At 44.2% G+C, this 24,941-nt stretch overlaps 1 protein-coding gene across 3 annotated transcripts in view; it reads left to right on the forward strand.

Moving 5' to 3' along the window:
• Positions 1–3,458: 3,458 nt before the first annotated feature.
• The window catches only part of LOC138303694 (complement C1s subcomponent-like), a 66,105-nt gene continuing 44,622 nt past the window's right edge, over positions 3,459–24,941 (forward strand). Inside the window, exon 1 of one of the 3 annotated variants that reach the window (XM_069243024.1) lies at positions 3,459–3,814. In XM_069243024.1, the coding sequence (XP_069099125.1) occupies positions 3,713–3,814 (102 nt within the window). In that variant the 5' untranslated portion in view covers positions 3,459–3,712. Of the gene's footprint in view, positions 3,819–24,941 lie in introns of all 3 variants that reach the window. The other 2 variants (XM_069243025.1, XM_069243023.1) reach the window with 2 other exon arrangements.

Consider the following 24,941-nt stretch of genomic DNA (forward strand, 5'->3'; position numbering starts at 1 on the left):
TAGTATTCCCGGGTTTTACAGATTGGTTTGCCGATCCAGGCTTTGCGGTACATTCCAACATAAGATCATACTATCAGTTTCCCAACTTTTTGTGAACACATTCATGTAGGAAACATAACTACTAGGTTTCCTAGGTCCATGCGTGAAGGGCTGCTCCAGTTCACGGTTTTCCTTTCATTTTGGGATTTGCAATCCTGTGTTATAATGGAAAAAACAAGACTACAAGTCCCAGAATACACAGGGAAAACTTGGAATGGAGCAGCACATCACGCATGACCTGTGAAACTTGGCAGGGCTGTGGAAAGTTTGTGGGAGTTCGTTTTTTCTGTTCTTAAACAGGCACCCTAAAGGTGACTCCTAATACAGCGTTCTCTTTTTCTTTTCTTTTTTCTTCATATTCTTCTTCTTCTTCTTATTATTATTATCTGGAGTTGTTTTCATCACTGGCCAGGATTGCTCTGCAGGACAAAACAATATGATGTAGCGGTTACTTAATTGCTCGTCGATTGAAGCGCTACATTCTTGTGAGCTGCAGCTTGTGAACTACTCATAATGTGCAAGATCATTTCAGCACCCCCCTTCGCGCATCTCTCAATAGGCAGTTCACCTGCCTGGAAACCCTGCCACCCCCAGCTACACACACACCTTACACTCCCGTCTGGTCATTTCATGGCGCTTGGTCCCCTTTGTGGCTTCCAAACAACTTCTCCACCAGCTCTGTCAATGTCAAAGCGGTGCCCTTGGGAATACTTCAAACATAACATATCTACTGCCCCCACTTCTAGCCTGCCCCGACTACCCCAGACACTGAGCTAGCTGTCCACCGGCCCTGCGGAGGTGTCATGCAGACCCTGACTTCAGACAGTGACGATCGGGGGTGCAGAAAGCATGGTGGAAAAAGGTAAAGGGCCTGAAAGCCAATTTTTTTTTTAAAAACATGTAACTCTGCATGAGACATACTGTAGATGCAACAAAAACACTTCCAAAGCAATCATGAGTGCGGCTGGGAGACACCTAGACTGTGTAATTTCCAGAGGCTGTATTACCTAGTACACCCTGGGGTGCAAGAGGCATGTGCACCTGCCGAAAGTGCCCCTGGGGCATTTGGTCCTACAGATGAAGTCGCAGACACATGCCTGACCACTTCTTTAATACAGGTAGCGTAAGAGCACATGTAGCACAGGCCTCTTCTAAAGGGGAGGGTCCTCGTTCTGAAACTGCGTCTCACAGGTCAAATTCCAGCCAGCAAGTTTGGTCACACCAGTCACCAAAAGTATTAACATCTTCATTTGATTTTGTATCTGAGCATTTCAGTGTGAATTTCGAAGGTGTATCCTTCGTGGAATGGAATGTTAAACACTTTCTCTGCATACACAAGGCAAATGACAATACTCTATGTGAAAAGAATGGGATTATATAATTGCAAACGTGCACAACCAAGGGCGTAGGGAAGCACGCCCTACACCAGACTAAGCAGGGATGTTCGAGACAGATAAAATTATTTATGGTCCCTCATAGTTTTCAACTCTGACTAACTTCACTTTCGAAGACAGAAGGAGAAACTAACGAATACTGGAAGGATAAATTACTGTGGCACAACTCATGGATAGTGGGCCAAAGAAGTTTACAAGGGTGACATTGACTTTTTAATCTAAGGGACTGGTTTAATGTTGCTAGGTGATAAACATTAAAAGGCAGCATGTTCCCTTCACATATTATTGTTTATGCTTCCATTAATTTTTTTAATTGTCTTTTTTAACCATGTTGGTCCTCCATTTGTCTGTCGAGGTATCCAATTTATATCAAATTCTGAAATTTCGCAAACATATTGAATGTCGATTTATGAATGTATTTGCGGATGTAATTCCGCTTCAGGACATAAATACCTAAGAGGTAAAATACCAAAATACAAAATACAATAATACGGAGGGAAAACCAAGGCATGCAGCTGGTCATATAATTGTATAAATAATATTGTGCATGCCTTGTGGAAGAAATCTTCATACAGAATGGGCCGGTAAACACCAGCTGCCATGTTTCTGATGAACTACGTGGACAAACACCATTAGTACCGAGTGGGGAACTGGAAAAATGATCAGATGATGAGAGGGATGCATCCACAGCCAATCACAAGAATTCACAGATGGTATCTAGTTCATGAATTTTGTTGGGCGGATCTCTGAACGTCCTTGCAAAACCCATCTATGCGCTGTACGAGATTGGTATAGCGCATAGGGGCAAATAACTGGCCGCGTCGAATTGCAGACGCAGCGCAAACAACATTGCGAGATACGGTATCAAAGATATATATCATCCCCAGTTTTGCCTATGATTTATTTTGCCACGTTTGTAAATAGAAAACCCTGACTGCATTTCTCGTTCTAAACACTAGATGGCAATCGTGTAATTGAAATATTTTTTCAACTTCAGTTCAATAGTAAACATTATTGGCACGACAAATTAGGTGGCCTGGAGATCTGAAAACAAGGCCCTTCTCGCATGATACGGAGAAAGTGCAGTGTGTGCACATGAGCCGTGCTAGACAACTGAAGGCGGCCAAAAATGCATTATTTAGCAAAAGTGCCAGGACAGAAAACTTACAGGCGAAACTGCATGGGGACTGCGTGAAAGATAATGAGTGGGTGGGTTTAACGTGCATAAGGGACGAGTGTAAAGCTGGAGACCACAAAAGGACCTGTGGTTCGAATATAGGCCAACTGAAAGTACAAATGGGTGGACTTCTAGTAAGTCAGGAAAGTCAGTGCTTGCTCACCAGGGTTAAATCCATGGCATATTTTTTAGAGATCTGTGCGCACCCTGCAGGCAGTGCCAGCACGAAGGGGAACCAGGGCTATTTTGCCAGACCCTCCCCTCTTTTTAGTGTCTCGCGCAGCCCCTGCTCAATCTATATGTGTATCACAAAAGTAGGTTTCGTTAGATTCATGTTGTATATTCTTGTTAAAGGAGTTAACCTTAGCCGCCACTAGATGTCGCCATAAAACCAAAGAAGAGGGCCACAGAAATGCATTTCTTGGTACCAGAGCTGCAGAGATGCCTTCTTAGGCATTCCGATTCCGGTGGGGATGGTCAAGTTAGACTCCCTCCTGCAGAGATAGGTAAAACCTCTTCTGATCAGTCTCAGTGAAGTAGCTCAGCGGGTTAACACCCCTGCTGCCGCCCTATAAGACCCCTGCATATTACGCTCGTTCTCAGTAAGATAGCTCAGTGAGTCAGAGCAGATTATAGTGGCCCTATTTTAAGTGTGGCACCTCGAGTTACATCTGTTTGTTGGTTAACTTGGGGCACTTTGTGCGCTGGCAGTTTCGTGTCTGTAGTTCTACGCGGAAACAGAACACAACTACAAGTCCCAGCATGCAAAGTTTGGTGGGACTGGCGAACATCTGGTGATGATAGCGATACCCGGGAGGCACTGAGCATCTAAGAGTTGGCCAGAACTCTGTTTACACTCTGCATGTCAGAGGTCATTGTCTGACATCGGGGGCCTTGCCAGACGGCTGCGTGCTCCACTTCTGAAAAGTCACCTGATTTCCTCTAAAACAGACCAATTTTAGGTTTTTCTTTCTCCCGATTTCTCAATCTCGGAAAATCCCTCTCTCCTCTGCCAGGCCCCACCGCCTCTCCCCCTCCTGCCTGTATTGCTTCGGCCTGCGGAAGGGGGCGCCCCAGGACCTGTGCACAGCTGTGCTCCCAGATGTGGCCAGCGCTGGGTGAACCAGCTGGAAGAAGGGATCTCTCCAGAAGACCTGAAAGTCCCTGGGATAGAGAGACAGCGCCTCGAAGACTCGGAGGAAGGGCAGGTGAAAGGGGTCAAACTCTGTCTTGGCGGGAATGGGGGAGGCTGGGGTGGAGGCTTAGCAGGACGAGTCAGGGGACCTGGCATTAGACGCAGGCTCTGCCACGATTCTGTTCAGCTGGTAATTCACCTGGTAAAACAGATTTGGGATAATGTATCCGCTAGAGAGACCTGTGTAAAACTAGCAGATCTAATGTCTGACAGCGGGGCTCAGTCAGGCTTTTATCCTTCTAAGGGCGATGTAAAATAACTACCATCGTGTTGAGTAATGCTACTTATTGTTCAGAGTGAACTCAGACGGAGTATGTTTACTGTTACTGCATGTGTGTGGTTTAGCCAGCGCCCAACTGGTCCCATACCCTGCATATAGGTAGGGAGCTAGATAGGGCTGTCCCATACCCTGCACCTAGGTAGCGAGGTAGACAGGGCTGCCCCATACCCTGCACATAGGTAGCGAGGTAGACAGGGCTGCCCCATACCCTGCATATAGGTAGGGAGCTAGATAGGGCTGTCCCATACCCTGCACGTAGGTCGCGAGGTAGATCGGCCTGCCCCATACCCTGCACATAGGTAGCGAGGTAGATAGGGCTGCCCCATACCCTACACATAGGTAGCGAGGTAGATGGGGCTGTCCCATACCCTGCACGTAGGTAGCGAGGTAGATAGGGCTGCCCCATACCCTGCACATAGGTAGCATGGTAGATAGGGCTGTTCCATACCCTGCACGTAGGTAGCGAGGTAGACAGGGCTGTCCCATACCCTGCACATAGGTAGCGAGGTAGATGGGGCTGTCCCATACCCTGCACGTAGGTAGCGAGGTAGATAGGGCTGCCCCATACCCTGCACATAGGTAGCATGGTAGATGGGGCTGTCCCATACCCTGCACGTAGGTAGCGAGGTAGACAGGGCTGTCCCATACCCTGCACATAGGTAGCATGGTAGATAGGGCTGCCCCATACCCTACACATAGGTAGCGAGGTAGATAGGGCTGTCCCATACCCTGCACATATGTAGCATGGTAGATAGGGCTGCCCCATACCCTACACGTAAGTAGCGAGGTAGATAGGGCTGCCCCATACCCTGCACATAGGTAGCATGGTAGATGGGGCTGTCCCATACCCTGCACGTAGGTAGCGAGGTAGACAGGGCTGTCCCATACCCTGCACATATGTAGCATGGTAGATAGGGCTGTTCCATACCCTGCACGTAGGTAGCGAGGTAGATAGGGCTGTCCCATACCCTGCACATATGTAGCATGGTAGGTAGGGCTGTTCCATACCCTGCACGTAGGTAGCGAGGTAGATAGGGCTGCCCCATACCCTACACATAGGTAGCATGGTAGATAGGGCTGTCCCATACCCTGCACGTAGGTAGCGAGGTAGACAGGGCTGTCCCATACCCTGCACATAGGTAGCGAGGTAGATAGGGCTGCCCCATACCCTACACATAGGTAGCATGGTAGATAGGGCTGTTCCATACCCTGCACATAGGTAGCATGGTAGATAGGGCTGCCCCATACCCTACACATAGGTAGCGAGGTAGATGGGGCTGTCCCATACCCTACACATAGGTAGCATGGTAGATAGGGCTGCCCCATACCCTACACATAGGTAGCGAGGTAGATAGGGCTGTCCATGTACCGTGGATGGGATGCCTCGACTCGAAATAACACAAAGCATCGCAAAGCCCCATTTGAGTTAGATCTAGGGCTATGTTACAGTGCAAACAAGTTTGGTGCTGGAAAGTAAATACTTCATCAAGACTGTGCACCCCTTTTTTGGATTTGTAGCAGCGCAAAGTGCTGATAAATTTGCTCCTTTGTGCTTGGAGGAGAGATGCGCTGTAGATGCTACATTACAAAAACTCTGCCCTGGTGCACAGATGTAGAGAAAAGGTTTGCATTGTGCACGGGTCCCTGCTACAGAAACGGTAGTGCAGGAGTGCTTAATTTGTACTTGTTGTTTCCGGTGCGGGGCACGGGCACTTATCTTTGAGGGCCGGCATTTATTTTTGAAGGCCAGCACTTATTTTTGATGGCCGGCACTTATTTTTCTGCCTCAGGCATTTACTGCGATCAAAAGACACACATGGGAAAGACGGAGAAAGAGAAAAACGAAAAAGCGTCAAAATGGGAGAAAGCAGAAAGCTGCAAGAGTGAGCTGAAGGGGCAGGGAGTGGCTGTACATGGATTGAAGAGGCCCGAGATGGCTTCAGGATTACGATGCCTCAGTATTCCGTGTTTGCACATTTCATTGCAGAAGCTGCGTGCTTAAGAGGAGGGCTTTGGGCACCAGCGCATTTATATTTACAAATGAAGCACTCTACTGCAGGATACAAAAATGGGAGTATGGATTGTGAAATCATTTTCGATCATACACAGCTTGATATTTGCTCATAAATCATTTCATACATTTGAGATATTTAAAAAGAGAACCTTAGTCCATAAAGATGCCTTTACTTTTGAGGTCGAGGTTACCAGACAGCAGAAGCTGTCTTGTAGAAAAAGACCTATTTGCAGGCTTACCAAGAATTTCCAGGGGCTTGCAGACTGACAATTGTTTACCATTGAATCTCATATGCTTTCTTTTTTTCCGATGGCTTACTTTGGCAATCTTGTGTTTGTTCCACCCTGGAAACATAGGAGCATATTTACAACAAAGTGGCGTGGGCCAGTGCAACAAGTGAACTTGCTGCCATGCCCTGCGCCTCAGGGAATGGGTGAAAATGCACTTTATTTACACAATATAGTGCATTTCTGTCCTTATTGCGCTGCACTTGTGCACAATTTGCTACCTAGTGCCAAAGCAGGCACACTTGCACCATGGTGCAAGGGTTCCTGTGTTGCATGCAGGATTGTTTTTGTGCAGGGAGGGACACCTTCCTGCACAAAAACAATCCATGGAGGCGTTTTCCTCTTTCTATGTATGCTGCAGGATGCAGCACACATAAAAAGAGGAAAAACCAAGGGCAATAAAGGTATTTCTTCTCGTTGTCTCTGTCCTGGGGAGTCGCAAGATTTTGACGTATTTCCAGATTGCTATTGCCTTGTAAATCTGGGAATGTGTCTTAAACTATGGGTGTTGCGTGGGAAAACCCACCACGCTGTCCATGGAATGCCTCGCGACACAGTGTAAGGCAACGCAGTGACTAGCGCTGTGCCGCCTTACACCGTATCTACCAGGCCATGAAAAGCCATGCCACATGGGCCTTCACACTGCGCCACAGGAGCGTAAAAAAACGTGACGCACCGGCAGCACCCAGGGCTTGTAAATATGCCTAATAGTCTCTTTAACATGCTCTTAAATGGCTGACTTGTGTCCCTCCACTGCTCACTTTTGGGGAACTACTTTTTTCCTTTTCTTTAAGTACTCCATGAGAGTGCATGTTTTTTCTTGATGTCTCTCGTGTGGTCTTTTCTCGAATTTTAGAGTTTGAGAAGATGGATATTATGCCTTAAATATTTTTATAGTATTTTCCCAAACTGCTTTGTTTCTGCGTAGGAGGTAATATTGTGCACCTGAAGGTTTAAAAACGATTCTAAGTTCTATAGATTGTTTGCAACCTTTGCAATATTTCTGTTGAGAGTCACTGCAAATAAATACAAACTCCCACGTTGGAGGAATCTGTGTCTTTTTCTTTTGAAGTCTGTGTCTATAAGTCAAGCTAATGCATGTTTGAACCCCTTAGCCCCTCATCACCGTAATGCTGCATCTGATGAAACACAATTTGTTTTGTGTTTTGTGTTGTGTTTTTTTTAAGTCTACTGAGGCACACAACTAACTGCATTTTTAAATTCATACGTTTCCAAGATAAAATCAGAGCCTCGCTTCTTGCACTGGGGTGAAGATTTAAGTTTCCAAAACTGAGAAGTTCCTTGTGGAAACAGTTTGGAAGAAGCAGTGCTCATAATTGGGCTTTAAGGAGGCGAAGAACATCCTCTCTATAGAACAGTGAAATGGTTTGGTCTTAAGATCATCTCCAAGCGCTTTCCTCGTAATGTTGTTTTTCACCACTCTGTTGATGCTGTATTTTCCATCCACACTGCACTCGTGTTTTTATTTTTTTATTTAATGTTTTTTATAAAGCGCATGGCTACCCAAAACTGAGCTTCCCAGCTCCAAGAGCATCCTAACCTAAATCTGGGGCCTAAATAGGTTTAATCAACAATGCTTTCAACTTTTTCTTAAATTAAGCCTCACCAGGAATGTATCATAACTGATAGGACAGAGAGTTCTAGAGTCTGGAGGCTAGATACGAGAAAGAAACACTTACCTGCCTCATTGTATATGTTCTGGCATGGAGGCTAGCTTGCTATTTGAAGATTTTGATTGTCTCTGGGACATATATGGTTTGACCAAATGCCTACGGTAGCCAGGTCCAGTGTCTTGCGTACAAAGAAAAGCAAAACAAAAGGGCATATTTACAAGAAAGTGGCACATCGGTCCCGATGCACCACTTTTGTTGTGTCGCTCCTGTCCCACCTAATGACACCATGGTTGCACCATATTCACAATACAGCACACCATGGCAGTCGTTAGGACAATAGCATCAAATTGTTTGATGCTATTATGACACTTTCCTGGACTAACGTCCAAAATGTTAACGCTAATGCGGCAAAGCACAAGGAGGCTCATCGATTAAAATGGGTGCGTCATTTTAACGCCTGCTCTGAGCAGGCATTGAAAATGACTGAAAAAATGGCGCAGTAAAATCTTGTAAATTTCACTGCACCATTTTTTCGTGCCTCCCTGTGCCGGAACGCCCCACTTGCATACATTCTGCCTGACGCAGGCATAATGTGGCACAAGGGTTTACAGCGTGGCGCAATGCGAGCATTGCACACTTTGTAAACACGGCATGGGGCAAAGGCATCCATAACGCTGCCTTAGCATTTAAAAAAATGAATCTAGGACAGCACACGGTGGTGCTAGGGGCTTGTAGATATCCCCCAAAGAGTTTTATATTCAGTCCACTCGCCAATTGGAAGCCAATGAGGACGAGACAAGTGAGCAAACACCAATCCTCTCTTGGGAACGCAAAGCCGGCCACTGCGTTTTGAATGATCTATAACCTACTTAGGAGTTTTTGGGCTCCCTTAATAGAGAACGTTTCCATGGTTCAGCCACAACATTAGCAGCACCTGCACTACAGATTTTTGTGTTCTTAGGGCAAGAATCCAAAGAGTTTTCCTCAAGGATCTTAATAGATCAAAATAGCATGTGGTTAACCTTTGAATAAGAGGTTCTAAAGAAAGCATATTACCGAACTATACCCCCAGATTGTTTAATGACACCTTAGGATGTGGAAACACGCCTGAGGTGGATGACTGCATGGCCGGTGTCCTGTATTGTGGGTTGTATCTTACCAGCATAACTTCTGTTTTCCCCAATTTAACTAGAGACAGGATCCATCCTTCTAGTTTGCTCCAGAGGACAGACAATTCTCAGGTGCCAGAGTAAAGGTAATTGGTCTGGGGATAAAGCAATGATCAACTGTGTATCATTTGCATAGGAGAAAAGCATGAAACAATAAGATTGTACAATGTGTGTAGAGGGACCTACATAAATATTAAAGTGTCTAGGGCTCAGCCCTGTGCCCTGCAGGACTCCACATGGAATGGGAATAATATCAGAGTAGTAAGGCCATACGTACAGTGAAACCAAGCCATCACAAAACATATTTGGCCAGGGAAAACGCCATACTCCTTTTTATTGGCTTTACAATTTTTTTTTTACACATTGTTCTGAAAGTTTTGTTAGGAAATATAATACTCCAGTGCAGAAGGCACAAATGGGTCTGGTAAGACTGGTTCCTACCTTACTTGTGGCCTGCACTTGATTCTCTTTCGGGTGAAAGGTATGAGCACCAAATGTCCTTTCATTAGGAAGAATGTGGCTCTGACTTTTAAAGCAGGCCAGTATGAGTCACACCAGGAGCTCTGTTTTTCGTATCAAAGACACCTTACAATGATTTTCCTTGTAGTTTGACAAGTGTCCACATGCATCCATGGACAATCAGATTGAATGCCTGGTCATACTGTATCCCAAAACAAACAACCATCAGGAAAACTAACTTGTAAGTGCCTTCAGAGTAAAGGAGAGACCCATTGACTTTGCCATGTTTGTTTACACAAATCCTTCTTATTTAGCACAGTTTTGCTACTGATGAAATAAAACTAAAATAAACTGATTTTGACTTACATCCAGCTCCATCTTTTAAATCTGAAAAAGAGACACAAGTTTTTGCTCCACTTTCTAGTATGTAAACACTGCAAGAATAGGGAGAGTTAGTTTGTGCCACTGCCTGTTGCTGTGCCACTGCCTGTTGTGGTGGCAATGTTGTTTGATGCATTTTAGCACCAAATCGATATATTTGAACCACAGCCCATGCCCTCTCGCACGTGTAAAACTGCGCAGCCAGAGAGATCACTGTACATAGATCAGTGAGTCATAGAACAGTTTGGGAGTTTAACTATAGCTGTCATGTAACTGGTAGGAAGCCAATAGAAACATAGAAAAACACATGCTAGAATGCTGGAACAATATTCACTAGATTTGTAGGCCTATTTTACTAAAACTATATGGACAATATCCTTACTTACAGGAGCTTTCAGCCAGCATTTTTCAGCCATTGGTCTGTAATTGTGTCATTCATATTTGTCTTCTGCCCACTACAACATACAGCATGGGACACGGGTTCAGCTCACTTCAGTCATTTGTTAACTTCACTGTGAGCGATGACGTTCAGCCCTTTCACAAGGAACACGTTCACACACAAAGTAATTCTCTTAAGTTCCAAGGATTATTAAGGGAACGTACACTTTTATGAACCAACCAATATTTTTGGTTTTAGTCAATGTGTTTTGTAGATTGATGAGAACCCAGCAGCTTCCCAAAAGTTTCCAGAAACCATGACAAGACAAAACAAAACAACCACTGACAAAGCCAAAAGGCTGGCGACAAATGCCAGATCTAGCTTTGCTAGTGCTTGTTTTTTCTGAAATAAGATGTCTGATTCTACAGTGATCAGAATTTAATTTTCTGACCTATGTCCAGCAAAATCTCAGTTGCAGGTATCCAATATTCATTTTTAGAATCACTAGAGGAAAACAGCTAATTGAGAAATACATTACAATTTATCATCAGTACCTACATCAGCAGAAAAGAAGATCTTTAAGAAAAAATGAACATTTTGGTGCAAAACAAAGTAACCATAAACTAGTGTGTTCTGTTGAGGAAAACCTTTCGAATTTCTTAACGTACAAAGGCAGCAGCAGCCAGAGATGCAAGTAAAAGACTCTGTTTAGATCTGGAGTTGACAAGACCTTTTGATTTTACAAACATTATATATGTAATATAATTCTAGGGGCATTCTTCCTGCACTTGTCATCCATTGCTCTGTTGTTGTGTCATGCACATCTTTCTTCCACCCACTTCAGCATACAGCATCGGTGATGGTTCTGCCCATTTAAGCCATTGGCTAGTTTTACTGTGAGTGATGACATTCATTTCTTTCACTAGGTGACACAAAGTAGTACCCTTCTATCCAAGGACTACTGTGACAATGTGTGCTTTTTGAGACTTATGACATATTTTTGCATTAAGCAATATGTCCTGTATTGGTGAGGGCCCAGCAGCTTCCCCAAGAACGACGTTTGGAAAAAGTAACAAACAAAATAAGCATTGGCAAAGCCAAAATTCTGGCAACCAACACTACAATCTTGACTTTGTCACTTCATAGTTCTCATCTCCCAACCTTCAGCTACTTCTGGAGTATGGGGCAGTTCTCGCTTTTTGGCTGATTTAAAGTATCAATCCGTGGATGGACTATGCTGCCCTATGTCTGGGATTCCACCATAATTTTCAGTTTAGCTTTGAAGCCATTGAGTATTGCACTGACATTTCGATTAGACTATGTTGGTTTAGTGCAGGATGAGGGTTCAAGACTGTATGAAATGTCTTCTTCCATTGTTGAATTTTGTGGTTATCACATTGTGGAATTTTGTGCACATGACCATTGTACTTCCAACTTTCTGAAGATGGACTTCTTTCCAATCGAACAGTGTTCTGCTTCTCCAGCTTTCCGCTTTGTTTTAAGTTGACAAAACAGTATCCTCACTGTTGTCCCACAAATGATCTATGCATGCGGGTAAGACAGGTTCACATGGGCAGACGTCTGAAGGAGTTTCAGAAGGTGATACTCGGTTGTTTTGGGATTCAAATTCCCAACCCATAGTTGTAAAGAAGCTTCTGAAAGACTGGATGAGTTCTTCAAGTGCAGAGATGCAGAGGCCTATTCACAAAGGTAACTTTAGACAATAGTAAATCTAACATTTAAAGCTACTCTTACTCTGACATTTGGTAGCAATTTTCCTATTTTAGGAAGTTCACAATTTGTTAGCATAAACTCACTACACTTACATGTCCCACCCCCTGAACCGGTCAGAAAAAAGTAAAAAACAACTGCAAACTCACACTAGTAGTAGGTTTATAATAGTATTTTACATAGAGCTCCCTACAGTAATGTATCAGGAAAATTACAAAGTTTAGAAGTGTAAAAAAAAAATAGAAAACAATTTTTATGTTAAATGTTAACATACGTTAATTTAAAATTTTTATTTTAAATGTAGCACACATATAAAAATGTTACAGCACTGACTTAATTATTTAAGTAATTAAATATATACAATTAAAATAGTATTTTAAAAAAGTTATTAAAAATTCCCATCAAAAGTAACATTTTATATTTATTTAATATGTATTAAAAGTTGTTGACATATTGTTTATAATTAATTGAAATTATTATTTTAAATAAAGTTATTTATTTTTATATTAAAACAGTTATCAAAATATTGTGCAATAAAGTACACATAAGGTTTCTCTCTATTTAATTTTATAAACATTAAAATACATTTATATACATTTTTAAAACATATAAATACATTTATTTATTTTAAGATCATTTCCTACGGGGTTTTATTTTAGGTACCTTTCTCCATTGTTTTCAGTGGAGCCGTATTCCAGTATCAGTGGCTGACTATGTGTGATGGTGGATGTACTCCACGTCTGAGCTGGTGTGCATTTACTACTGTTTTGGGCAATAGTTGGCTGTAGTAACTATAGAAGAGCAGTTTGTGAAACACCACCTGCTCAACTCCTTTTGGGCCTGCCCAAACCAAAAGGGGAGGAAAGACACTCCCCAAAGCAAAGATTGCGGGCCAGTTGTGGGAAATCAGGAGGCCAGGCAATAGTTTTGCCAAACAGGCATGAACGAAGCTCAGGGAGGAGCAGTGAACAAAATTCATCCACATTTAGGCAGAAGATCATGCGCCCCCAGACAAAAAAACAATATGTGCTATGGAGCGTGTGGCACTGGAGCTGACGGGTCTTGCGAAGAGTGACCGCAGAATGTCAGTCATGCTCTGAAGAGATTGGAGGGATGGTGGGGTAGAATTAGAAGAGCGCAACTTGAGACTGTCGACAAACAGCAGAAAGGCAGCAGCATTGCGACCCCAAATCCAATCAGATCAATGAAATCACATTATAATAGAAAGTGAAAGGGTGTATTTATCATGCCTGCTCTGAGCAGCAAGAAAGAGGAAGGACTTCAGCTACCAGGATAGTTTATATGGTACAAAGGACTTTGATTTGTCTATTTCAACCAACAACGTTGGGTATTGTGGTTACTTGGTTTACCATGTCTGATGCTCAAATATGGCTGCTGTTTAATTGTAACGAAGGGCAAATGCATAATCTGAAGCCTCCGGTCCTGACATAGAATAACCAATGCTGTGTAACAGACTCAAAATATACCCACTATCAAAATGTCATGGTTTCATAAAAAATGTGAAGGACGCTTCAGATAAACACTTGTTAAATGGGGTCATCTAGAAAGCCAAGACAGAAGGTTTTTGGCTAAGTTAAATAATAAGGGAGGTGAATGTTTTGTAGACTTCCGTGACGCCTTTGCTACTGCGGATAGGGGGAGGCTATGGGACAAACTGTGCACTTGGAATGTCACGAGGGACCTGCTGTCTTTGATTCAGGCACTACATACATCAAATTGGATCCAGGTGGAGATGGATCAGCCAGGTAGTGTTAGACCTGGCATCCTTGGTGTGGTTTCCCCTGTCTTTTTGCCTCTGCCTCCTGTATTTTTGACTGTGTTCTGGATTTCGTTTTTGCTGGTTTTGGTACTCTGGGCACTTTACCACTGCTGATCGGTGCTAAAGTGCAAGAGCTCCCTGTGTAAATTGTGATTATGATTGCTTACCCATGATTGGCATATTTGATTTAATAGTAAGCCCCCAGTATAGTGCACCCTGTGTTCTCAGGTCCTGTAAATCTGATGCTACTAGTGGGCCTGCAGCACTGATTGTGCCACCCACATGAGTAGCCCTGTAAACATGTCTCAGACCTGCCATTGTAGAGTCTGTGTATGCATTTGTAAACTGCCATGTCGACCTGGCAAGTCTACCCACTTGCCAGGCTCAAACTTTCCCTTTTACTACCTGTAAGTCACCCCTAAGGTAGGCCCAAGTCAGGCCCGTGGGCAGGGTGTAGTGTATTTAAAAGGTAGGACATGTACTGGTGTGTTTGACATGTTTGTATAGTGAAATACTGCCAAATTCGGGTTTCACTATTGCAAGGCTATCTCTCCCATAGGTTAACATGGGATTGCCTTGCAATATCTTTTAAGTGTAATTTCCCATTGGGAGCAGATTGAGCGATGGAGTTTGGGGTCTCTGAACTCACAATTTAAAAATACATCTTTTGGTGAAGTTGGTTTTTAAATTGTAAGTTTGAAAGAGACATTTTTATGCTTAACCATTCTGTGCCTCTGCCTGGCTGGGTAATACACTTGTGGGTCAGACTGACAGTTCGGCTGTTTGTGAATTCACTCTAGACAGAATCACAAAGGAAGCTGAGGTGGGTCCTGCATATCCTGCTGGGTCTTTCTGGGCTAGAGTGGTGGGAGGAGCCAACATCTTCACCTGAATATGGCTATGCCTGCTCTCACGCAATACAGCCTCCAACCCCTTATGTGTTTCTGGGGACAGAACAGGGAGAGGCTGGGTCTTGTGCACTACAAAGACTTTCCTTAGAAGTTTGCCTACTTCAAAGGCAGAAATGAGTTTTAAGTATTGGACTACTGACCCCACAACTTTAGAACACTTCTGGATCAAGAGGAGACTCTGCCAAGGAGAAGAGCTGTGAGGAGGAGTACTGCCCTTTTGCTGGGTGTGCTTTGCTGGGTTGGCCTTCAGTTGATGCTTCTGCTTTGGAGAGGACAAAGGCTGAACTTTGCTGCTGTGTATCCTGCTTGTTAAGTTTCTCCAAGGGCTTGGACTGAGCTTGCCTCCTGTTAAGAAGTCTCAGGGCCATCAAAGACTTCACCTACCAGCCTCTGTTTTTGTTTGTTGAGGACCCTGACTCCTCAGGTGGCGCCCATTCCAGTTTCTGGGCCATTGGGATTGAAAGCTGGCCAAAAAATAAGAAGAAGGACCAGATGCACTGACTCCGGACGACTCCAGGACCGATGTGGCAACCCGACTATGTGCCGCTGCCTGCTCCTGGCGCTGTGGTTCCCGCTGTGTGATGACTGCAACTGACACAGCAGGCCCGACACTGCCACAGCACCGCTGAAGTCCCGAAACATTGTGAGTCCCAAGTGCCGTGACACCCGACTCCGCTACGGCACCTGCAACAACGTGGCATGACCGCCGCCGAGATGTCGTCTTTAGCCACTGGACTGCTCTACCCTACTGGACCATAAGGAACCGACGCCTTGCCACTGACGCTGCCTCACCTCGGCTGCCCCGTCAGGAACCGACACATCACCTCCATAAGGAACCGATGCCGCACCTCCTGCATAGGAGCACAGAACCAACACCGCGCCGGCTCCAGCGACACCTCATCTTCCCAACTCCATGCTATCTGTATTGTTTCTAAGGTACTGTACCTGGGGGTCCGTGCGACTCCGTACCTGGGGCCACCCTCCCTTGTGAGTGGCATCGGAATATTGGGAACGATTCCCTCAACGACGCTGTGATAGTGCAAGTTGGAGCTATTGTGTTTCTAAGTGTTTTTATTGAGATTCAAATCTTTGAAAATTCATATCTTCGGTTGGGTATATTGGATTTTTGTTGTTTTGTTTTTGTTTTTGTTTTACTTAGACAAATATTGGCTATTTTTCTAAACTGGTGTGGTGTCCATCTGTAGTGTTTTCACTATGTTACTGTGTGCGTGGGTACAACTACTTAACACTTTGCCTCTGAGATAAGCCTGACTGCTCATGCTAAGTTACCAAGGGGGTGGGCAGGGGTTATCTGAGCTGTGCGACTCCCTTACCCTGACTAGAGTGAGGGTCTCTACCTGGACAGTGTGCAAACCACTGCCAGCTAGAGACCCATTTGGGAAGAAGACAAGTAATATAAGTATTTGGGATTGCACTTTAATGCCAAGTTGCAGTGGAATGAACATCTACACAAAATTGGATCTAGGGCTTTATTACAAGTGGGCTCCTTGGTGAAGTATAACAGCATGAATGGGGGGGTAATTCAATGCCCCCTCTAGCACTTTACGGGTCTGAAACATTTAGCATAGATAAAAAAGATACTTTAGACCTGGTGTAAAATATGTGTATAAAAAGAGTTTTCAATCTTAGAAAAGGGTCCCTGATTCAGACTATTAGAGGTGAAATAAAGTTGATCTCCTAGGCATATATGGTAAGAAAGCACTTTTTTAAAATTTGAATATAATCTTACTTCTGTGGATAGCCATGACAGGATAGCACAGGTATGTTGAATTCAAGCCTACTAGAGTGAGCTAAAATGGGCTCTGGCTCTGAAGAGAAATGTGCAAAATCTAAAATTTCATATTTTACTCCCACAGAGGGTTTTTCTAGCAGGGAACCCTTCCACCTAGGAAGTTACTTCAGAAAGCTAATTAGACTTTGTCCTATCAAAAGAGGAGTACTTATCTAAAAAACGTTCAATCCAAATGACAGTGTCCTCGTTAGGCAGTTCAGATATGTACCCATATCTTTTTTTATTTGCCAGACCCTTTACTGTGTTTGGGAATTCTAAAAATCAGAATAGTTCTTAATCCTTTTATGGCTATGCCCACCTTGGCTAAAAAAAATAGGGAAAATAAAGGCCACTATATAGGTCCTTTACAAAGAAAATACACTTTTATTCATCTAGTGATTAATTGCCCTCTTATTTTAAATGTATGATGGAAATTCTTAAAACCATTATTTTAAAATATGGTGTACCATTGTGTTTTCTATCTACTGAAGTTTTAGCAAGTATTTAATTTTTAGGTGTAATTGTGCGTCTGGGGCACATCTCATGACTGTCATGAATTAATTTTATAACGCGATAAACTGACCTTTTAATGCACCTGATTTTTGTAATCGATGCGTTAGCGAGTTTTTGCTTTTTAGATAAACCAAGAAAAAAAGGTGGTTGTGAGTTTTCACATCCCAAATGTACAAAAAATGAATCGGGAGAAGATATAGTTTAGCAAAATGCACATGGTCCAGTGGGTGCCATGCTGGTATAACCACCCAACCACCAAGGGTGTAACTGTCCCAGCTGGAAAACCAGTTGAGACTGGTCAAACTTTTTTTCAACACCAATGCACAATCAAATAGTCCAAGATATTTGTAGTATGTAAGGCAAACCAATGAAGTATTCTGAACACGTCTTATTCTTGATTGTGATTGTCTGTAGTTGGTAACAAAGTTCAAAAGAAAAAGGCCATGATAACCCAAGAGATAATAACGTGCAGCGTCTAGTGACAACAATCACCTTTGTTGAACGACTACAGACGGCTTTATATAGAACACCTTTTTAGTACAGATTTCTTCTACCTATGACGTGGATGGATATTAATATGAATATGGGTGCCTTACGTTCTATTATGCCTTGATAAAGTCTTGAAGACGAAACACGTGTCGGCTGTTGTCATCCAACTTATCATTCTGTGAAGAGCATAAATCCCAATCAAGAATAAGATGTGTCCAGAACACTTCTTTGGTTTGCCTCACGTACTACAAATCTCTTGGACTATTTGACTTGGGTTTTAGAAGTAATTGTGGGTATTGGGTGTAATATGGACAGTCATGAATTAAGACAAAATGATACTTTAATGTATGTGATTTAAGAACGTGGTGTTCAATTGCATTGTTTTTAGGATAAATGCCCAATAAACTTATTGCTTGATTTGATCTGAAATTGTCATGCATTTTATAGAACTTTATACTCACTTATAAACAGAATAAAGCAGGGCCAGACTCAATACCCCTCTGCGGTTCTCTTGAAGTGTCTGATCTGTTAAATTAAATTCAAAAGGCTGGAGACTAGCTTTAGATAGAGGTTTGGGGTCTAACTCTAGTCCAGAAGTGGGGTAGGGGCAAAGTGACTGTAGGAGGCTGGACTGGCTTGTAGTGAGTACCAAGGGGTACTTGCACCTTGCACCAGGCCCAGTTATCCCTTATTAGTGTATAGGGTGTCTAGCAGCTTAGGCTGATAGATAATGGTAGCTTAGCAGAGAAGCTTAGGCTGAACTAGGAGACGTGTGAAGCTACTACAGTACCACTTAGTGTCATATGCACAATATCATAAGAAAACACAATACACAGTTATACTAAAAATAAAGGTACTTTATTTTTATGACAATATGCCAAAGTATCTTAGAGTGTACCCTCAGTGAGAGGATAGGAAATATTCACAAGATATATATACACAATAGCAAAAATATGCAGTATAGTCTTAGAAAACAGCGCAAGCAATGTATAGTTACAATAGGATGCAATGGGGAAACATAGGGATAGGGGCAACACAAACCATATACTCCAAAAGTGGAATGCGAACCACGAATGGACCCCAAACCTATGTGACCTTGTAGAGGGTCGCTGGGACTATTAGAAAATAGTGAGAGTTAGAAAAATAACCCTCCCCAAGACCCTGAAAAGTGAGTGCAAAGTGCACTAAAGTTCCCCTAAGGACAAAGAAGTTGTGTTAGAGGAATAATGCAGGAAAGACACAAACCAGCAATGCAACAACTGTGGATTTCCAATCTAGGGTACCTGTGGAACAAGGGGACCAAGTCCAAAAGTTACAAGCAAGTCGGAGATGGGCAGATGCCCAGGAAATGCCAGCTGCGGGTGCAAAGAAGCTTCTACTGGACAGAAGAAGCTGAGGTTTCTGCAGAAACGAAAAGGGCTAGAGACTTCCCCTTTGGTGGACGGATCCCTCTCGCCATGGAGAGTCGTGCAGAAGTGTTTTCCCGCCGAAAGAACGCTAACAAGCCTTGCTAGCTGCAAATCGTGCAGTTAGCGTTTTTGGACGCTGCTGAGGCCCAGGAGGGACCAGGAGGTCGCAAATTGGACCAGCAAAGAGAGGGGATGTCGAGCAAGACAAGGAGCCCTCTCTGAAGCCGGTAGCACCCGGAGAAAGGCCAGAAACAGGCACTACGAGGATGCGTGAAACGGTGCTCGCTGAAGTTGCACAACGGAGTCCCACGTCGCCGGAGACCAACTTAGAAAGTCGTGCAATGCAGGTTAGAGTGCCGTGGACCCAGGCTTGGCTGTGCACAAAGGATTTCCGCCGGAAGTGCACATGGGCCGGAGTAGCTGCAAAGTCGCGGTTCCCAGCAATGCAGCCCAGCGAGGTGAGGCAAGGACTTACCTCCACCAAACTTGGACTGAAGAGTCACTGGACTGTGGGGGTCACTTGGACAGAGTCGCTGGATTCGAGGGACCTCGCTCGTCGTGCTGAGAGGAGACCCAAGGGACCAGTAATGCAGCTTTTTGGTGCCTGCGGTTGCAGGGGGAAGATTCCGTCGACCCACGGGAGATTTCTTCGGAGCTTCTGGTGCAGAGAGGAGGCAGACTACCCCCACAGCATGCACAAGCAGGAAAACAGTCGAGAAGGTGGCAGGATCAGCGTTACAGAGTTGCAGTAGTCGTCTTTGCTACTATGTTGCAGGTTTGCAGGCTTCCAGCGCGGTCAGCAGTCGATTCCTTATCAGAAGGTGAAGAGAGAGATGCAGAGGAACTCGGATGAGCTCTTGCATTCGTTATCTGAAGTTTCCCCAGAGACAGAGACCCTAAATAGCCAGAAAAGAGGGTTTGGCTACCTAGGAGAGAGGATAGGCTACTAACACCTGAAGGAGCCTATCAGCAGGAGTCTCTGATGTCACCTGGTGGCACTGGCCACTCAGAGCAGTCCAGTGTGCCAGCAGCACCTTTGTTTCCAAGATGGCAGAGGTCTGGAGCACACTGGAGGAGCTCTGGACACCTCCCAGGGGAGGTGCAGGTCAGGGGAGTGGTCACTCCCCTTTCCTTTGTCCAGTTTCGTGCCAGAGCAGGGGCTAAGGGGTCCCTGAACCGGTGTAGACTGGCTTATGCAGAATTGGGCACCTCTGTGCCCAACAAAGCATTTCCAGAGGCTGGGGGAGGCTACTCCTCCCCTGCCTTCACACCATTTTCCAAAGGGAGAGGGTGTCACACCCTCTCTCAGAGGAAGTTCTTTGTTCTGCCATCCTGGGCCAGGCCTGGCTGGACCCCAGGAGGGCAGATGCCTGTCTGAGGGGTTGGCAGCAGCAGCAGCTGCAGTGAAACCCCAGGAAGGGCAGTTTGGCAGTACCAGGGTCTGTGCTACAGACCACTGGGATCATGGAATTGTACCAACAATGCCAGGATGGCATAGAGGGAGCAATTCCATGATCATAGACATGTTACATGGCCATATTCGGAGTTACCATTGTGAAGCTACATATAGGTAGTGACCTATATGTAGTGCACGCGTGTAATGGTGTCCCCGCACTCACAAAGTTCAGGGAATTGGCTCTGAACAATGTGGGGGCACCTTGGCTAGTGCCAGGGTGCCCTCACACTAAGTAACTTTGCACCTAACCTTTACCAGGTAAAGGTTAGACATATAGGTGACTTATAAGTTACTTAAGTGCAGTGTAAAATGGCTGTGAAATAACGTGGACATTATTTCACTCAGGCTGCAGTGGCAGGCCTGTGTAAGAATTGTCAGAGCTCCCTATGGGTGGCAAAATAAATGCTGCAGCCCATAGGGATCTCCTGGAACCCCAATACCCTGGGTACCTCAGTACCATATACTAGGGAATTATAAGGGTGTTCCAGTAAGCCAATGTAAATTGGTAAAAATGGTCACTAGCCTATCAGTGACAATTTGGAAAGAAATGAGAGAGCATAACCACTGAGGTTCTGGTTAGCAGAGCCTCAGTGTGACAGTTAGGCACCACACAGGGAACACATACATATAGGCCACAAACTTATGAGCACTGGGGTCCTGACTAGCAGGGTCCCAGTGACACATAACAAACATACTGAAAACATGGGGTTTTCACTATGAGCACCGGGCCCTGGCTAGCAGGATCCCAGTGAGACAGTGAAAATACCCTGACATACACTCACAAACAGGCCAAAAGTGGGGGTAACAAGGCTAGAAAGAGGCTACTTTCTCACACAACCCCCCCCCAAACGAAGGACAATAAGGCTAACCTTGGCCAGTTGAGACTTTATTGTCTAAGTGGTGATAAGTAGAGAGTAGCTCTGCAATAGACTGGTTACTCCCTTTATCATCCACTATATGGTTACTTCCCTGTGGGGATGTAAACCACCCTGTTTGAAGTTTTTTAGCTAAGCAACAATGTGAAGATGTATTTTCAGAGTTTCTATCAGTAAGTTTTAGTTTAGAGCAGTGGGAATTGTCCACTGAACCTATTTGTAGTGATGGAAATGCCAGACAGGGATGCTGTCTCAGAAAGGCCATAGCTGGGCAAAAACTTTGTCCATATGGCTGGAAGAGAGAACAGGGATGCTGTTTCTCTTGAGTTGGAGCAGGGCAGGGATGCTGTCCTATGAGCTCCACACTAGGGCAGGGATGCTGTCCTAAGTGTTGTGAGGCAGTGCAGCGTTTCTGCACTAAAGTTTCTCTGGGAGGGTTGGAGGGATGCTCCATGTTAACTAAAATGGTGCTCTTTTTGTCACCAATGTTAGTTATCCCACAGAGAGGTACTTCTACCTCAGGAAGTCCAGCTTTGCCAGCTGATGATTCCCTTAGAACAGGTGCCACCCCAGGAGAGGTTTCTCCCACCACAGGAATGGTATCCTGAATGGTAGGGTGGTTAGGGGATACTGTGATACCCATTTTACCTGTTGATGGAGAGGGATCCTGAGTTTTCAGGCCTTCTCTCCTTTGCTTTTTCATTTCAGTAGAAATGAGAGGGAACAATTCCTCAGGGATGCCCAGCATGGCTGCATCAGCATAAAACTCTACATCAGCCCAACCTGAGGCCTCTAGGTCATTACCTAAGAGACAGTCTACAGGTAAGCTAGGTGATACCACCACCTGCTTAGGGCCAGTAACTCCACCCCAACTAAACTGAATTATAGCTAAGGGAAGGAACTTAGTGGAATTATGGACATCAATAATCGTATACTGTTGTCCAATGATGTGTTGATCAGGGTGCACTAGGTTTTCAGTCACCAAAGTGATACTGGCACCTGTGTCCCTGTAGGCCAAGGCCTCAACACCATTTATTGAAACTGTCTGCTTGTACTTATCCATTGTAAGGGGACAAGCAGCCAGTGTGGCAAGGCCAATGCCACTAGGTGAGACAGAAACTGTCTTGGGACTGACTACCCCAGTTTCTATGATGGACCCATAAGTGAACCCAACTACACCCTTAACTTGACTTTTGCCAGCAGTCCCACCACTAGTACCACTACTGCTAGGGGCACTAGAGCTTGATGTATTAGTGGTGGTAGGCTCAGGGAGTTTACCTGGACAGGACTTATCCCCTGGCCTATGGCCTCTGTTTTTACACACAAAGCACCAAGGCTTTTTAATGTGTGCAGGTTGGGAAGAAGAGGAAGAATTTGTTTTATCCCCACCCTCTGAAGAGTGTTTAAGATTTGAAGTGGGATCTTTGGTTTTACCCTTATCCCCATGCTTATCTTGAGATTTTTCACCATCTTTCTTCTTATTGCCATCTTTGTCACCCCCTGTATGAACTTCTCTGTTCACCCTTGTTCTGACCCATTTGTCTGCCTTCTTTCCCAATTCTTGGGGAGAGGTCAGATCAGAGTCTACCAGGTACTGGTGCAACAAATCAGACACACAATTATTAAGTATATGCTCTCTCAGGATTGTGTTATACAGGCATTCATAATCAGTAACTTTACTGCCATGTAACCACCCCTCCAAGGCCTTCACTGAATGGTCAATGAAATCAACCCAGTCTTGTGAAGACTCCTTTTTGGTCTCTCTGAACTTTATCCTGTATTGTTCAGTGGTTAAGCCATAACCATCCAGGAGTGCATTCTTAAGAACTGTAAACTTATTGGCATCACTTTCTTTCACAGTAAGGAGTCTATCCCTACCCTTTCCACTAAATGATAGCCATAGGATAGCAGCCCACTGCCTTTGAGGGACATCCTGTACAACACAGGCCCTCTCAAGTGCAGCAAACCACTTGTTAATGTCATCCCCCTCCTTATAAGGGGGAACTATCTTGTGCAGATTCCTGGAATCATGCTCTTTTGCAGGATGACTATGGGGAATACTGCTGCTGCCACCATGGGTTTCTAAACCCAGTTTCTGTCTCTCCTTCTCTACTTCTAAAGTCTGTCTATCCAAATCCAGCTGTTGCTTCTTGAGCTTCAGTCTGGTTTGTTCCATTCTCAATCTATTGAGCTCCCTTTCTAACAATCTGTCATCAGGGTGGGTGGGAGGGACATGTCTTGAAACAGAAGTATGGTGAGAATGGACAGAAGGAGACCTGTCCCTTACAGAAGCCACCCTAACAGCTTGGCTAACAGAAACATCACTACCAGTATGGTGAGAATAAATACTTTTGCTATGATGTGAGACAACACTATTTATATGGTGTGGCTCATCATCATTACCAACTATGCTAGACTGTCTAGTAATGGGCAGGCTAGGAAGTTTCTTTCCTGAATCTTTTCCTGGGGGAGTCCCTGGATCAGATTGAGAACCATTAGCTACTTTTTCACCAGATTGGGCACTTATGGCCTTATCCTGTACTCTAAGCATGTTAATTAACAGTTCTAAGGAAGGATTCTTCCCTACACTCAAACCTCTCTCTATGCAGAGAGTCCTTGCTCCTTTCCAGCGAAGGTGATCATATGCAAGTTTGGACAGATCAACATTTTGGCCTGTGCCAGACATTTTTAGAGAGAGTTAAAGTGATAGTAAAAGATAAAAAGTTTGTCAGAGCTTTTAGAAAGACAGAGAAAAAAAAACTTGTAAAACTTTTTTGAACTTTTTAGAAAGTTAGAAGTACTTTTCAGCACTTAGAAAAGAGTGAAAAGAGGAAATGCAAAACTTTTTGGCTATGTGTATATACACTGACCTTGTTTTGTATATTTTTCTCTTATGAAAAGTACAATGACAAGAGTGGTAAGTAGTCTCAAAGCACTTATCCCACCACTGCACAACCAATGTAGGAGGCTGGACTGGCTTGTAGTGAGTACCAAGGGGTACTTGCACCTTGCACCAGGCCCAGTTATCCCTTATTAGTGTATAGGGTGTCTAGCAGCTTAGGCTGATAGATAATGGTAGCTTAGCAGAGCAGCTTAGGCTGAACTAGGAGACGTGTGAAGCTCCTACAGTACCACTTAGTGTCATATGCACAATATCATAAGAAAACACAATACACAGTTATACTAAAAATAAAGGTACTTTATTTTTATGACAATATGCCAAAGTATCTTACAGTGTACCCTCAGTGAGAGGATAGGAAATATACACAAGATATATATACACAATAGCAAAAATATGCAGTATAGTCTTAGAAAACAGTGCAAACAATGTATAGTTACAATAGGATGCAATGGGGAAACATAGGGATAGGGGCAACACAAACCATATACTCCAAAAGTGGAATGCGAACCACGAATGGACCCCAAACCTATGTGACCTTGTAGAGGGTCGCTGGGACTATTAGAAAATAGTGAGAGTTAGAAAAATAACCCTCCCCAAGACCCTGAAAAGTGAGTGCAAAGTGCACTAAAGTTCCCCTAAGGACAAAGAAGTCGTGTTAGAGGAATAATGCAGGAA

The sequence above is a fragment of the Pleurodeles waltl genome, chromosome 7 (assembly GCF_031143425.1).
Source record: "Pleurodeles waltl isolate 20211129_DDA chromosome 7, aPleWal1.hap1.20221129, whole genome shotgun sequence".
Classification (NCBI taxonomy): domain Eukaryota; kingdom Metazoa; phylum Chordata; class Amphibia; order Caudata; family Salamandridae; genus Pleurodeles; species Pleurodeles waltl.